The sequence below is a fragment of the Mobula birostris genome, chromosome X (genome assembly GCF_030028105.1).
Source record: "Mobula birostris isolate sMobBir1 chromosome X, sMobBir1.hap1, whole genome shotgun sequence".
In the NCBI taxonomy this organism is placed as follows: Eukaryota; Metazoa; Chordata; class Chondrichthyes; order Myliobatiformes; family Myliobatidae; genus Mobula; species Mobula birostris.
The window spans coordinates 4,206,353-4,223,291 of record NC_092402.1 but is presented as its reverse complement, the minus strand read 5'-3'; the positions used below and the strand labels follow the sequence as shown (position 1 = coordinate 4,223,291).

The following is a 16,939-nucleotide window of genomic DNA, read 5'->3' as shown; positions in this document are numbered from 1 at the left end:
TTTCAAGGCGCCGGTAACCCGCCTTTGCCCCTTCTCCTGTCAGTAGACACGGTTCCGCCGGGCTTAGTAGCTAAACCACACTTGGTTGTCAGAGGGTATTTGAGACGCACGCCGTTGGGAGCGTTAAGTAGGCAGCGTGAGCTTATCGCCACTACCCCCCACCCGGCTAGAACTACTGTCAGGAAGCAGACTGAGGTAGGACAAAGTAAAACGATAACGGAGTGCAGACTAAAGCGTAACAGCTACAGCGAGAGTGCAGTGAAGTCACAGGCAGGCCTCGCGGTACAAGGTTCCTAAAAGGTAGATCGTGAGGTCAAGGACCATCTTATCGCAGTGTGGTCTTAGAACAGCGGGGTACTGGATCAGGAGTGGAGAGACTGAGCAGCTTCAAGTTCCTGGGTGCCAAGATCTCTGAGGATCTAACCCGGTCCCAACGTATCGAAAACAACAGTCCTGACGAAGGGTCTCGGCCTGAAACGTCGACTGTATCTCTTCCTAGAGATGCTGCCTGGCCTGCTGCGTTCACCAGCAACTTTGATGTGTGTTGTCCCGACATATCGATGTAGTTATAAAGAAGGCAACACAGTGACTATACTTCATTGGGAGTTTGAAGAGATTTGCCAGCAAATACACTCCAAAACCTCTATAGATGTCCCGCGGAGAGCATTCTGACAGGCTGCATCACTGTCTGGTATGAGGGCGGGGTGCTACTGCACAGGACCGAAAGAAGCTGCAGAGGGTTGTAAATCTAGTCGGCTCCATCTTGGGTTCTAGCCTACAAAGTACCCAGGGCATCTTCAGGGAGTGGTGTCTCGGAAAGGCAGCGTCCATAATTAAGGACCCCCAGCACCCAGGACATGCCCTGTTCTCACTGTTACCATCAGGGAGGAGGTACAGGAGCCTGAAGACACACACTCAACGATTCAGGAACAGCTTCTTCCCCTCTGCCATCAGGGAGGAGGTACAGGAGCCTGAAGACACACACTCAACGATTCAGGAACAGCTTCTTCCCCTCTGCCATCAGGGAGGAGGTACAGGAGCCTGAAGACACACACTCAATGATTCAGGAACAGCTTCTCCCCTCTGCCTGGCATGGTCCGGTCCGTAAAGTCCGCATTCTGGTTCCTGTATTCTGCGTTCCAGTCTCCCAAGTCTAAGGCTCTGTGTTCCAGTCTCCCAAGTCCAAGGCTCAGCTTCGTGTACTCATCCAGTTCTGGTCCCGCGTCCAGTCCTGTTGCCTTGCCACGTCTTGTCCTCGCCTGGATCCGGACTCCGATCCCGAGTCGAGACCCAGGTTCCGGGTCCCCGTCCAGTCTCTGGCTCGGAGTCCTCGTTCAGTTTCTAAGCTCCTAGTTCCGCGTCCAGGTCCCGCTTTCCTAGTCTGGTCCTCGCCCAGGCCCCGTATCCTAGTCTCGTCCAGGGCCTGTGTCTTGTCCAGCGTCGTTTCTTCCTCACTTTCCTTGCTTTCTTGACATGCCTAGTCCTGTTCCAAGTACTTCAGTGTCTGTGTCTTGCATTTGGGTCCGTTCCCAGCGCCCACCCCCCACCATCCGATTCCTAAATGGACATTGAATCCTTGAATACTGCCTCACGTTTTTAATATTCAGTATTTCTGTTTTCTTGCACAATTTTAATCTATTCAATATGTGTGTACATAATTGTTATTATTTTTTCTCTCTTCTATATTACGTATTGCATTGAACTGCTGCTGCTAGGTTAACAAATTTCACGACACATGCCGGCGATAAGGCCCTGATGGCCTAATGGATAAGGCACTGGCTTCCTAAGCCAGGGATTGTGGGTTTGAGGATAAACGGGGAAGCCTTTTAGGACCGAGATGAGGAAAAACTTCTTCACACAGAGAGTGGTGAATCTGTGGAATTCTCTGCCACAGGGAACAGTTGAGGCCAGTTCATTGGCTATATTTAAGAGGGAGTTAGATATGGACCTTGTGGCTACGGGGATCAGGGGGTACGGAGAGAAGGCAGGTACAGGGTTCTGAGTTGAATGATCAGCTATGATCGTACTGAATGGCGGTTCAGGCTCGAAGGGCCGAATGGCCTACTCCTGCACCTATTTTCTACGTTTCTATAATAAACCTGATTCTGATTCTGATAGAAACTGCCCTTGAGCCTGGTGGGCGGTGTTTAGAGGGGTTCGTATCTCCTGCCCGATGGGGCGGGACGGTGGGGTGCAGGCGAGAACGTCCCGGGGGTGCGTGAGGCCTGGCCGCGAGAAGAGCAGACACGCCTCTTTGCGGGGAGGGTGGTCTCCCGTGAAGGGCAGGGCGGCGTCAGGCGTGTAATAATCCTGCAGCTGCTGGCAACTCGAAACAAACGCGGAGGCTTCCTCCGGGAATTTATCAGGAGCGAAGAGAGAGAAGAAAGAGTTAACACTTCATCAGCTCGCCTCCCCGATGAGATGAAGTCCCTCCCCTTCTTTTAGATATAAATTTCGCTGATAACCCACCAGTGAGTCACTCACGGCTCACCCTTCCTGCGGTAGCAACAAGCCCGATCAATCAGGTGTCAGCTCACAGGAGAGCGACAGGAATGCATGTATAGTTAAAAAGAGAGATCTAAAACAGGGCGGGTTTGGAACCGCACGGGGGTAAGGGAAACCCGCTTGAAGGGTGAGGCCACCCGCAGCGCCTGGGGCTCTCAGGTGCAGACACGGCGTACCCTGGATAAAGCGTTTTCTCGACCGGAGACTTTCGGGGACCAAAAGTATGCCGGAGCTCCGTGGAAACTCGGAACTGACAACCTGGAGAGGATTGGTTTCTAAGCCGCAAGACCACAGGAGCAAAATTAGGCCATTCGGCCCATCGAGTCTGTTCCCCTATTCCATCACTGCTGGTTTATTATCCCTCTTCACCCCATTGGCCTGCCTTCTCCCCGTAACCTTTGACAGCCTGACTAATCAAGAACCTATCAGTCACCACTTTAAATGCACCCAGTGACTTGGCCTCCACAGCCGCCTGTGGCAGTGAATTCCACAGATTCACCACCCTCTGGCTAGAAATTCCTCCTCATCTCTATTCTAAATGGACGTCCCTCTATTCTGAGGCTGTGCCCTCTGTCCTAGACTCCCCCACTATAGGAAACATCCTCTCCACATCCACTCTATCTGTGCCCTCTGGCCCTAGACTCCCCCACTATAGGAAACATCCTCTCCACATCCACTCTATCTGTGTCCTCTGGTCCTAGACTCCCCCACTATAGGAAACATCCTCTCCCCATCCACTCTATCTGTGCCCTCTGGTCCTAGACTCCCCCACTGTAGGAAACATCCACTGCACATCCACTCTATTTGTGTCCTCTGGTCCTAGACTCCCCCACTGTAGGAAACATCCTCTGCACATCCACTCTATTTGTGTCCTCTGGTCCTGGACTCCTCCACTACAGGAAACATCATCTCCACATCCACTGTATCTGTGCCCTCTGGTCCTAGACGCCCCACTACAGGAAACATCCTCTCCACACCCACTCTATCTGTGCCCTCTGGTCCTAGACGCCCCCACTATAGGAAACATCCTCTCCACACCCACTCTATCTGTGCCCTCTGGTCCTAGACGCCCCCACTATAGGAAACACCCTCTCCACATCCACTCTATCTATGTCCTCTGGTCCTAGACTCCCCCACTATAGGAAACATCCTCTCCACATCCACTCTATCTGTGTCCTCTGGTCCTAGACTCCCCCACTATAGGAAACATCCTCTCCACATCCACTCTATCTGTGCCCTCTGGTCCTAGACTCCCCCATTATAGGAAACATCCTCTCCATAGCCACTCAATCTGTGCCCTCTGGTCCCAGACTCCCCCCACTATAGGAAACATCCTCTCCACATCCACTCTATCTGTGCCCTCTGGTCCTAGACTCCCCCATTATAGGAAACATCCTCTCCATAGCCACTCAATCTGTGCCATGTAGAATTATATTACCCAATGCAGGATTCACTAAAAGTGTAAATCTCACTGAATCTAAGTGTTAGAGCGAAGCTCTTTGGTGGCTGATTTAGAGACACAACGCCCCTAGGAGCCTATCGATTTAACCCTCGTCTCATCACGGGAGAATTTACAGTGAGCAAACACCGATGTACGTGGACGGACTTTGGGAAGGGAGCGGGAGCGCCTGAGTTCACGGGGAAACTCCTCCCGGAGGGCGCCGGGATTGAACTCGGATCTCGCAGGCCCCGAGCTGTAATTGTGCTGTTGCGATCCTCTGAGGAGGTTCGCAGATGGAACGGGGGTGGCCGACGGGGACAGCCGGGAGGAAGGCGGCCCCGCACAGCCATTAACAGCGGGCAGATGGTTTGAGCTCAGTGTCCGAGGCGGGACCCAGCTGCCGCTGCTGGCGGCTGAGCAGAGGCGGGCGCCCAGTCCGCCCTGTCCGGCCAGGCATTATGTCAGCGTGCCTCGCCCCCTGTCAGATTAGGCAACGCCAGCGCTTTGATGACTGGAGCCATGATTCACCCGTTTCCATAGAAACAGACAAGGAAACAGGAAGTCAGTGGAAAGTAGACTGGGCTCTCTGAGGGGCGAGGGGAGAAAGAGGCAGAGAGAGAGGGAGAGAGGGAGTGAGAGAGAGAGAGAGGAGACCGCGAGAGGCAGCGGAGGAGAGAGGCAGAGGGGGAGGGGAGAGAAGGAGAGGGGAGGGAGAGAGAGGGAGCGGGGAGGGAGAGAGCGGAGAGATGGAGCGGGGGAGAGAGGGAGGGGGGAGAGAGGGAGCGGGGAGGGAGAGAGGAGAGAGGGAGTGGGGAGGGAGAGAGAGCAGAGAGAGGGAGCAGGGGAGAGAGGGAAAGAGAGAGGGGGAGGGGAGAGAGGGAGAGGGGAGGGAGAGAGAGGGAGCGGGGAGAGAGGGAGAGGGGGAGAGAGGGAAAGAGAGGGGGAGGGAGAGAGAGGGAGCGGGGGAGAGAGAAGGGAGGGGAAAAGAGGGAGAGAGGGAGAGAGGAGGAGTGAGAGAGAGAGGAGAAGGTTGAGACACCGGGGGGGGGGGGCGGGGGGAGAGTAAGAGGGAGAATGGGAAAGATACAGAGCGGGGGAAGGAGAGAGGGAAAAATGAGGGAGAGAGAGAAGAAAGAAAAAGAGAGGGAAGAGAGAGGGACAGGGGAGAGAGAAAGAGAGAGCAGGAAAGAGAGAGATGGAGAGACAAAGACAGAGAAATAAAGAGGGAGAGTGTTTGGAGGAAGCCAGCTCAAGGGGGGTCAATCTCCAGAATTGGACTTGATGAAGAACATCATGATTGTCAGAGAAAAAAAACTCGGAACTAACTGTGACCCTCAGCCTCGAGGGTGTAATGTGACACGGGGTCCACGGGGCAGAGGGTGGGCTGCTGGTCGTCACTGCCTGGCCGCGATCTCGAACCCCGCGCCCCATCGAGATTGTTTTAGCGTCATTTCCAGTACACAAGTGTCGGCTGGCGGTGTGGCCGGCATCAGCGCCCGACTCCGCGGCGGGTGGTCGCGGGTTCGATTCCGCCCCCCGCCCGCCCCTTGCACGCTGCCCCGTCCGTGGGCTGCCTGATACATCACAGGGCGTGGAGAAAAACAACAGTATACAAGCATAAAGGAGAAGGAAATAACTGTTACTCCAGATCTGATGGAGCACAAATAAAAATTTTTTAAAAAACTTTTAAACTGATTGCACATCTATAAAGTGTCGCTAGGAATCTCCGGGACGCTGGGATAGTGACAATCTTGAAATCAGAAGTTACAGGTCAAAGCACTATGCGGTGGTACCGGTTTGAGGGGCTGAATGGCCTCACCGCACGCCTTTGGTGTTCCTCTGTCTGGACCAAGGCTCTTCCTTCAGTGTGGGTGGAGGACCTCGTTCACCGTTTTGAAAGCCGTACCGTCCTCGGCCGGTACTATCCCTAACCAACCAGAAGACCCGGACACAAGGAAAGGCTAGACACTAGACCCTAAAGCCCTTTTTATGCCATGGACCAGTCTAAATAAGACAAGGGTCCCATGGACCACCAGACTGAGAACCCCTCCACTATATGAAGGACTCTTCGCCTCGGGAAGTTGGGCGGGTGGCCAAGTGGTTAAGGTGTTCGTCTAGTGATCTGAAGGTCGCTAGTTCCAGCCTCAGCTGTGGCAGCGTGTTTGTGTCCTTGAGCAAGGCACTTAACCACACATTGCTCTAGTGTCTGTGCGAGGAGTGGCGCCCCACACAGACTTCCAATCTGCGCCTTGTAAGGCATGAAAATAGCCCGACGCAGGCCTCTCATGGTCTAAGTCGATGTTGCCTCCCCTCTCATCTCAGGTTCTCAATATTTATTGCTTATTTAAATGAAGACATCCTTTAGTCTTGCGAGACCATGAATCTGCGCCTGGAAAGTCTTCACTCTCCAGGGCGCAGGCCTGGGCAAGGTTGTGTGGAAGACCAGCAGTTGCCCATGCTGCAAGTCTCCCCTCTCCACGACACTGATGTTGTCCAAGGGAAGGGCATTAGGACCCATACAGCTTGGCACCGGTGTCGTCGCAGAGCAATGTGTGGTTAAGTGCCTTGCTCAAGGACACAACACGTCCCCTCGACCAAGGCTCGAACTCACGACCTTCAGGTCGCCAGTCGAATGCCTTAACCACTTGGCCACGTGCCCATTAAAATTGCTTAGTTATTATTTCTTTTTCTCCTCCGTCCCCCCCACCCCCACCTTTTTTTGTACTTTGCCCGATTGGTGGCCTTTTGTGCTCTGGTTGTCTGTCGTGTGCGGTCTTTCATTAATTCTGCTGTGTTCCCTGGACCTGCTGAGTATTCCCCGGAAGGAAACGGATCTCAGGGTCGTTTGTGGCACTGTTCTGTCGGCTCCTCTGCTATGAATGCTGTCGCTAAGTCTGTATTCTGCCTTCTCACGTCCCTGGTGGTTTTTATAAACCCTCTCTGTGAGGTCGAATCTCGGCTCAGGGGGAAAATAGACAATAGGTGCAGGAGTAGGCCATTCGGCCCTCTGAGCCAGCACCGCCATTCACTGTGATCATGGCTGATCATCCACAATCAGTATCCAGTTCCTGCCTTATCCCCACAACCTTTGATTCCGCTTTCTTTAAGAGCTCTATCCATCTCTTTTTTGAAAGAATCCAGAGACTTGGCCTCCACAGCCTTCTGGGGCAGAGCATTCCATATATCCACCACTCTCTGGGTGAAAAAGTTTTTCCTCAACTCCGTTCTAAATGGCCTACCCCTTATTCTTAAACTGTGGCCTCTGGTTCTGGACTCACCGATCAGCGGGAACATGCTTCATGCTTCCTGTCTCCAGCGTGTCCAATCCCTTAATAATCTTATATGTTTCAATAAGATCCCCTCTCAGCCTTCTAAATTCCAGAGTATACAAGCCCAGAAAAAAACAAACATGGCTGAAAACAGTCTCAGCTTGCCCAGTCTCTCCCTTGTACTTCAAGATCAGTCCTCGTAATGCCCTGGTGAATGTTTTATTCTTATCAGCTTAATGGCATCTTTACTACCCGTGGGGGACCAGAACTGCACACAATACACCTGGTGTGGTCTCACCAAGGACCCCCACAGCTGCGAAGACTGGTGGTACTGAGAGACCGCTGAAACCAGTTCGGTTGGCCGTCTGATTACTACTTCAATCGGTCTAGCACAACATTGTGGGTCGAGGGGGGCTATTCCCTCGCCCGACTCTTCTATGTTCTGTCAAATTGGGCCTCACCAACGTCTTATACATCTTCAAGATAACATCCCAGCTCCCGTACTCGATGCTGGGATTTATGAAGGGCAACGTGCCACAAGTTCTCTTCACGATTGTTCGGAATTTTCTGCTTAAAGAAAAATATGGTCCAGCCCAAAGAGACAACGTGTTGGTGCACATTTAGTGGTGGTGGTGGGGTGTGGGGCTGGGGCTGGGGGTCGAACGGCAGCTGCCTTTGACTGAGGTGGTTTTAACAGGTAGTTCTCTGACAGTATTGGGGAGAGATCACTGTTCTGCCGACAGGGTCTGAATCCCACCCAAACAGGGGTGATGGAAGGGCAAGTTCAAGTTGAAATTTATTGTCATCCATGTATACCGCCAAATGAAACAATGTTCCTCTGGACCAAGCTAAACAGCACAGTTCCCTCTAATTTTTCTCTAATTTTATGCAGACCAACCAATGCTTCGAGCGTGAAAACCGCGCAGCAGTTATACAATTTTTCTGTGTGTGATACGCCCATCAAACAAACACAAACCACAACACACATCACAAATAAACAACGTCAGGCAGTCAAAGCAACTGACAGAAACAATGACAAAAGTAAAATGTTTAGACTAGATGGCGTTGGTGTTCAGATACAGACTTCCATTCTGTGTTTATTGTTACAATTTGTAACAGCGCTGTAACTTGAAACACTGATAATGTAAATACATTGAAGCTCTAAAATGTTTTAAAGTAAAGGTAGGTTTATTATTTAGAAAATTTATGGATTATATTCATTAACGTAATTATAGATTTAATTTTATATTATCATAATGTCAATATTATATTAGCACAATTTCAATATATTAGCATAATTTCAAAATTATATTAACATTGTATTTTTTGAAATTCCGGTTGTGCAGCAACAAAGGCTACGTGCGCGGGAGCATTTTGGTTACTGTGCGGTGGTGCCCAGTTTATAGGGAACAGTGTAACTCACGGACATAACCACAAATAAATTAACAAATGATAGAGTGCATTTAGAGCACAAACAAATTACTTTTTTTTTTACACAAAGTTTGCTGGGCGCCTGGAATGCAGGGTGGCGATCGAGGCAAATACATTAGGGAGTTTTACGAAACCTTTACACCGGCACGCGAATTGTGTAGGCAGAAGAGATTAATTTAGCTGGCCATCCGCTCACTAATTTAATTGGTTCGGCCTGTTCTGTTCTATGGATTTACAACGTGAATCTGTGATTAACCTCGGTGTGTCCGCGATGACTCATCTGTAAACATATTTGGTAATTTTCCAGGCCTGCCCCTGAGTTCATATCCTTTTCAAACAAGACGCCTGCAATTCACTGGGAAGGGAGCATCACTGCAGGACACCCAGAAGCGCTGCGCTCACAGTCGGACAGGAGCCAGGGCCACTACCTGTTCCCCTACATGAAGACTATCTTATTGAACGGTATGTCCGTCGGTCACGGTCAGGCAAGAGCCGTGTGCCCGGGGAGCGTGTCGGATAGCCGGGCGGACTCCTTCAGCCCGTCCGGCCAGTGGGTCTGCCGGGAGATCAGCCCCGGCTGTCAGACGGAGGAGCGGTCTCACGCCAGACTCAGCAGGTCGCAGACCGTCCGGGGGAAGCCGCCCCTCCACGACGGGGTCCGGCGGGCCAACAGCGCTCGGGCAGCGGCCGCCCGGGACAGGGGGAGACCCTGCGACCAAAGCTGGGGCGGCGAGACGCCGCCGCCCCCGGGGGAAAGCGAGGAGAGCGAGCCGACGTCCCCCACCCTGGACGCGACCATCGAGAACCTCAATAACCTGATCCTAGAACTGGACCCCACCTTCCAGCCCATCACCACCTGCCCCAAGACCAGCTACCTGTCGAGAGGCAGCCTACGGCAGCAGGACAGAGCCGGGGACGATCCGCTCCTGGACGCGCACGGCCCAGGTAGGTCACCAATCTCACAGCGTGAACTCATTCAAAGTTCAAGGTAACTTCATTAACAGAGTACATATATGTCACCCATTATGACCCGGGGATTCACTTTCTTTTGGGAATTCACAGCAAATACAAAGAAACAAGAAATAATAATAATAACTAATAAATAAATAAGCACTAAATATCGAGAACACGCGTCAGAATTAGGACTAATATCACCGACACATGTCGTGAAATCTGTTAACTTTAAGGCAGCAGTACAATGAAATACGTGATAAATAAATATAGAGGAAAAAAAGAGTTACATTAAGTAAATTAAATACTTAAGTTAAAATGATTAGTGCAAAAATAACAGATTTGTTTTTAAAGTAGTGAGGTAGTGCTCAATGTCCATTCAGAAATCGGGTGGCAGAGGGGAAGAAGCTGTTCCTGAGACTGGGCGTCCCTGAGATGGTAACAGTGAGAAGAGGGCATGCCCTGGTTGGTGGGGGTCCTTAATGACGGACGCCCCCTTCCTGAGTGACCGCTGCTTGAAGATGTCCTGGCTGCTACGGAGGCCGGTGCCCACGATGGAGCCAGCTAAAGTTATTTTGGTCCTGTCCAGTAGCTCCCCCTCCCCCACCCGATCCCACCATGTCAGACGGTAATGCAGCTAGCCAGAATCTTTCCCAGGCTACACCTGTGGAAGTTTTTTGAGGGTTGCAGTTGACAAACTAAACCTCCTCAAACTCCTAATGAAGTGTCGCCGCTGTCTTGCCTTCTTTATAGCTGGGACCAGGTTAGGTCCTCAGAGATCTTGACACCCAAGGAACTTGAAGCTGCTCACTCTCTCCACCTCTGATCCCTCTATGAGGATTGGTATGTGTTCCTTTGTCTTACCCTTGCTGAAGTCCACAATCAGCTCTTTCATTGAGTGCCAGGTTGTTGCTGTGGCACCATTCCACCAGTTGGCATATCTCACTCCTGTACGCCCTCTCGTCACCACCTGAGATTCTACCAACAATGGTTGTATCATCAGCAAATTTATAGATGGTATTTGAGCTATGCCTAGCCACACAGTCATGGGTATACAGAGAGTAGAGCAGTGGGCTAAGCACACACCCCTGAGGTGCACCAGTGCTGATCGTCAGCGAGGAGGAGATGTTATCACAAATCTACACAGATTGTGGTCTTCTGGTTAGGAATTCGAGGATCCAATTGCAGAGGGGGATACGGAGGCCCAGGTTCTGTAGCCTTTCAGTCAGAACTGTAGGAATTATGTCGTGGGATACTGAGCGGCAGTCAACAAACGGCATCCTGACGTAGGTGTTTTCACTGAAGAGTCCTTCAAAGTTAGGCCATAAGTTCTGGAAACAGTTCAGTGTTGGGGTGAATGAAGTTATCCCCTCTGTTCAAAGTTCAATGTAAATATATCATCAAAGTATGAAGATGTCACCATATATAATCCTGAGATAACTTTTCTTGTGAGTTATAAGAAAATATCAAATAGGTCAGGGCTTTATTCCCCGGTGTGTAGGAGATTGAGGGGAGATTTGACAGAGGTATACAAAAATTATGAGGGGTATAGATAGGGTAAATGCAAGCAGGCTTTTCCCGCTGAGGTTGGGTGGGACTACAGATAGAGCTCACGGGTTAAGGGTGAAAGGCGAGAGGTTTAAGGGGGATCAGAGGGCGGTGAGAGTGTGGAACGAGCTGCCAGCGCAAGTAGGGCACGGCAAGCTCAGTTTCAGGGTTTGAGATAAGTTTGGATAGGTGCATGGATGGGAGGGGTGAGGAGGGCGGTGGTCTCCTGGTGCAGGCCGTTTAAATGGCTTCGGCACAGACTAGATGGGCCGAAGGGCCTGTTTCTGTGCTGTGCTCCGATTCTAAGTGACCAGAGGGCGCATTGGGTGTATTTAAAGTGTCTGATTGACCAGGGTGTCAAAGGTTACGGGGAGAAGGCGGGAGAATGGGGTTGAGAGGGATAGTAAATCAGCTGATGATGGGATGGCGGAGCAGACGTGACCCCCTACGTCCTGCAGGGCTTCAGCTGTCCCTACAACTCTGAATTGTGTGCTTTCCCCCTCTTGGCCGCAGGGATCCTTCTCTACGAGGAGTGGGATTCGACAAGAGCCGCGGGCAATGGTAGCACCTCACTGGACCGCCAGCGTGAGGCAGGCTGGCCAGAGCCGGCCGCCGCCAGCACCGACCCCTTCTGCAGGATGGTGAGTTCCCGCCCCTCCACCGCGCTGCCGCGTCCTCAGCGACCTCGCCAGGCGCGTCACTCCCTGTGCCGACCGGGCCTCGGACCAAGCCCAGGCCGGCTGTCATGCTGCTCTTGACCAGCACCTTTGTCTCACCTGTCACCTGTCAGCTTGTCCTCCTCCCCCTCCCCCACCCACCCACCTTCCCTCTCACCTGGTCTCACCTGCCACCTGTCAGCTTGTCCTCCTCCCCCTCCCCCACCCACCTTCCCTCTCACCTGTCAGCTTGTCCTCCTCCCCCTCCCCCACCCACCCACCTACCCCCTCACCTGGTCTCACCTGCCACCTGTCAGCTTGTCCTCCTCCCCCTCCCCCACCCACCCACCTTCCCTCTCACCTGGTCTCACCTGCCACCTGTCAGCTTGTCCTCCTCCCCCTCCCCCACCCACCTTCCCTCTCACCTGTCACCTGTCCGCTTGTCCTCCTCCCCCTCCCCCACCCACCCACCTTCCCCCTCACCTGGTCTCACCTGCCACCTGTCAGCTTGTCCTCCTCCCACTCCCCCACCCACCCACCTTCCCTCTCACCTGGTCTCACCTGCCACCTGTCAGCTTGTCCTCCTCCCCCTCCCCCACCCACCCACCTTCCCTCTCACCTGGTCTCACCTGCCACCTGTCAGCTTGTCCTCCTCCCCCTCCTCCACCCACCTTCCCTCTCACCTGTCACCTGTCCGCTTGTCCTCCTCCCCCTCCCCCACCCACCCACCTTCCCCCTCACCTGGTCTCACCTGTCACCTGTCCGCCTGTCCCCCTTCCCCTCTTCCCCCCTTTCCTTTCGAGTCCTGATGAAGGGTCCGGGCCCCGAATCGTTTCGACCGATTATTCCCCTCCATGGATGCCGCCTGGCCTGCTGAGTCTTTGCGTGCGTTGCCATTTGTGAAGGCGCAACCTTGTGCTTCCCTCCGGCCCCAGTCCGCTCTCGGCCTTAACTGCGAACCGTGTCCTCTCTGCAGCTCGAGTCAACGGGGTACGACAGGCTCCGCATCGGGCAGACGGACTCCCCTGCCGTGCTGTACGGTCCTCCGCAGTTCAGAGCCGTGTCTGGTAAGATACAGAGCATTGCGGGTTGCATGAGATGTGAGCCGGGGGATCACCGCCGGAAACCTCGGGGTCCTCACATCCAGGAGGCCTTGACAAGAAAGCAGAACTGGGTTTAGTCGAAATCAGAATCAGAATCAGGTTTCTTATCGGCCACACATGTTGTGAGATTTATTCTGCTGCAGAACATTAAAATTACCATGAATTGCAGTAAGATATATATACACACAATTAAAATGTGTTCATTGCTCCAATGTCCATTCAGAAATCTGATGGCAGATGTCCTCTATTCTGAGGCTGTGTCCTCTGGTCCTGGACTCTCCCACTGTAGGAAACATCCTCTCCACATCCACTCTATCTGTGTCCTCTGGTCCTAGACTCCCCCACTATAGGAAACATCCTCTCCACATCCACTCTATCTGTGTCCTCTGGTCCTAGACTCCCCCACTATAGGAAACATCCTCTCCTCATCCACTCTATCAGTGCCCTCTGGTCCTAGACTCCCCCACTACAGGAAACATCCTCTCCATATCCACTCTATCTGTGTCCTCTGGTCCTAGACTCCCCCACTACAGGAAACATCCTCTCTATGTCCACTCTATCTGTGTCCTCTGGTCCTGGACTCTCCCACTATAGGGAACATCCTCTCCACATCCACTCTATCTGTGTCCTCTGGTCCTAGACTCCCCCACTATAGGAAACATCCTCTCCACATCCACTCTATCTGTGTCCTCTGGTCCTAGACTCCCCCGCTATAGGAAACATCCTCTCCACATCCACTCTATCTGTGCCCTCTGGTCCCAGACTCCCCCACTACAGGAAACATCCTCTCCATATCCACTCTATCTGTGTCCTCTGGTCCTAGACTCCCCCACTACAGGAAACATCCTCTCTATGTCCACTCTATCTGTGTCCTCTGGTCCTGGACTCTCCCACTATAGGGAACATCCTCTCCACATCCCTCTATCTGTGTCCTCTGGTCCTAGACTCCCCCAATATAGGAAACATCCTCTCCACATCCACTCTATCTGTGTCCTCTGGTCCTAGACTCCCCCGCTATAGGAAACATCCTCTCCACATCCACTCTATCTGTGTCCTCTGGTCCTAGACTCCCCCACTATAGGAAACATCCTCTCCTCATCCACTCTATCAGTGCCCTCTGGTCCTAGACTCCCCCACTACAGGAAACATCCTCTCCATATCCACTCTATCTGTGTCCTCTGGTCCTAGACTCCCCCACTACAGGAAACATCCTCTCTCCGTCCACTCTATCTGTGTCCTCTGGTCCTGGACTCTCCCACTATAGGGAACATCCTCTCCACATCCACTCTATCTGTGTCCTCTGGTCCTAGACTCCCCCACTATAGGAAACATCCTCTCCACATCCACTCTATCTGTGTCCTCTGGTCCTAGACTCCCCCACTATAGGAAACATCCTCTCCACATCCACTCTATCTGTGTCCTCTGGTCCTAGACTCCCCCACTACAGGAAACATCCTCTCCATATCCACTCTATCTGTGTCCTCTGGTCCTAGACTCCCCCACTACAGGAAACATCCTCTCTATGTCCACTCTATCTGTGTCCTCTGGTCCTGGACTCTCCCACTATAGGGAACATCCTCTCCACATCCCTCTATCTGTGTCCTCTGGTCCTAGACTCCCCCACGATAGCAAACATCCTCTCCACATCCACTCTATCTGTGTCCTCTGGTCCTAGACTCCCCCGCTATAGGAAACATCCTCTCCACATCCACTCTATCTGTGCCCTCTGGTCCCAGACTCCCCCACTAAAGGAAACATCCTCTCTATGTCCACTCTATCTGTGTCCTCTGGTCCTGGACTCTCCCACTATAGGGAACATCCTCTCCACATCCACTCTATCTGTGTCCTCTGGTCCTAGACTCCCCCACTATAGGAAACATCCTCTCCACATCCACTCTATCTGTGTCCTCTGGTCCTAGACTCCCCCGCTACAGGAAACATCCTCTCCTCATCCACTCTATCTGTGCCCTCTGGTCCTAGACTCCCCCACTACAGGAAACATCCTCTCCATGTCCACTCTATCTGTGTCCTCTGGTCCTTGACTCCCCCACTACAGGAAACATCCTCTCCATATCCACTCTATCTGTGCCCTCTGGTCCTAGGCTCCCCCACTATAGGAGACATCCTCTCCACCTCCACTCTATCTGTGCCCTCTGGTCCTAGACTCCCACACGATAGGAAACATCCTCTCCACATCCACTCTGTCTGTGTCCTCTGGTCCAAGACTCCCCTGCTATAGGAAACATCCTCTCCACATCCACTCTATCTGTGCCCTCTGGTCCCACACTCCCCCACTACAGGAAACATCTTCTCCATATCCACTCTATCTGTGTCCTCTGGTCCTAGACTCCCCCACTATGGGAAACATCCTCTCCTCATCCACTCTGTCTGTGCCCTCTGGTCCTAGACTCCCCCACTACAGGAAACATCCTCTCTATGTCCACTCTATCTGTGTCCTCTGGTCCTGGACTCTCCCACTATAGGGAACATCCTCTCCACATCCACTCTATCTGTGTCCTCTGGTCCTAGACTCCCCCACTATAGGAAACATCCTCTCCACATCCACTCTATCTGTGTCCTCTGGTCCTAGACTCCCCCGCTACAGGAAACATCCTCTCCTCATCCACTCTATCTGTGCCCTCTGGTCCTAGACTCCCCCACTACAGGAAACATCCTCTCCATATCCACTCTATCTGTGCCCTCTGGTCCCAGACTCCCCCAGTACAGGAAACATCCTCTCCATATCCACTCTATCTGTGTCCTCTGGTCCTAGACTCCCCCACTATAGGAAACATCCTCTCCTCATCCACTCTATCTGTGCCCTCTGGTCCTAGACTCCCCCACTACAGGAAACATCCTCTCCATATCCACTCTATCTGTGTCCTCTGGTCCTAGACTCCCCCACTACAGGAAACATCCTCTCTATGTCCACTCTATCTGTGTCCTCTGGTCCTGGACTCTCCCACTATAGGGAACATCCTCTCCACATCCCTCTATCTGTGTCCTCTGGTCCTAGACTCCCCCAATATAGGAAACATCCTCTCCACATCCACTCTATCTGTGTCCTCTGGTCCTAGACTCCCCCGCTATAGGAAACATCCTCTCCACATCCACTCTATCTGTGTCCTCTGGTCCTAGACTCCCCCACTATAGGAAACATCCTCTCCTCATCCACTCTATCAGTGCCCTCTGGTCCTAGACTCCCCCACTACAGGAAACATCCTCTCCATATCCACTCTATCTGTGTCCTCTGGTCCTAGACTCCCCCACTACAGGAAACATCCTCTCCACATCCACTCTATCTGTGTCCTCTGGTCCCAGACTCCCCCACTACAGGAAACATCTTCTCCATATCCACTCTATCTGTGTCCTCTGGTCCTAGACTCCCCCACTATAGGAAACATCCTCTCCTCATCCACTCTGTCTGTGCCCTCTGGTCCTAGACTCCCCCACTACAGGAAACATCCTCTCCATATCCACTCTATCTGTGTCCTCTGGTCCTAGACTCCCCCACTACAGGAAACATCCTCTCTATGTCCACTCTATCTGTGTCCTCTGGTCCTGGACTCTCCCACTATAGGGAACATCCTCTCCACATCCACTCTATCTGTGTCCTCTGGTCCTAGACTCCCCCACTATAGGAAACATCCTCTCCACATCCACTCTATCTGTGTCCTCTGGTCCTAGACTCCCCCGCTACAGGAAACATCCTCTCCTCATCCACTCTATCTGTGCCCTCTGGTCCTAGACTCCCCCACTACAGGAAACATCCTCTCCATATCCACTCTATCTGTGTCCTCTGGTCCTAGACTCCCCCACTACAGGAAACATCCTCTCTATGTCCACTCTATCTGTGTCCTCTGGTCCTGGACTCTCCCACTATAGGGAACATCCTCTCCACATCCACTCTATCTGTGCCCTCTGGTCCTAGACTCCCCCACTATAGGAAACATCCTCTCCACATCCACTCTATCTGTGTCCTCTGGTCCTAGACTCCCCCACTACAGGAAACATCCTCTCCATATCCACTCTATC

General features: G+C 52.4%; 1 protein-coding gene across 1 annotated transcript in view; it reads left to right on the top strand.

The window, feature by feature from the left end:
* The first annotated feature begins 4,028 nt into the window (after positions 1-4,028).
* LOC140191714 (tensin-4-like) overlaps positions 4,029-16,939 on the top strand; it is a 38,987-nt gene continuing 26,076 nt past the window's right edge. The window contains exons 1-4 of the mRNA XM_072249383.1: positions 4,029-4,097; positions 8,954-9,591; positions 11,659-11,786; positions 12,778-12,868. Coding sequence (XP_072105484.1) covers positions 4,096-4,097; positions 8,954-9,591; positions 11,659-11,786; positions 12,778-12,868 — 859 coding nt within the window. The 5' untranslated portion in view covers positions 4,029-4,095. The remainder of the gene's footprint in view (positions 4,098-8,953; positions 9,592-11,658; positions 11,787-12,777; positions 12,869-16,939) is intronic.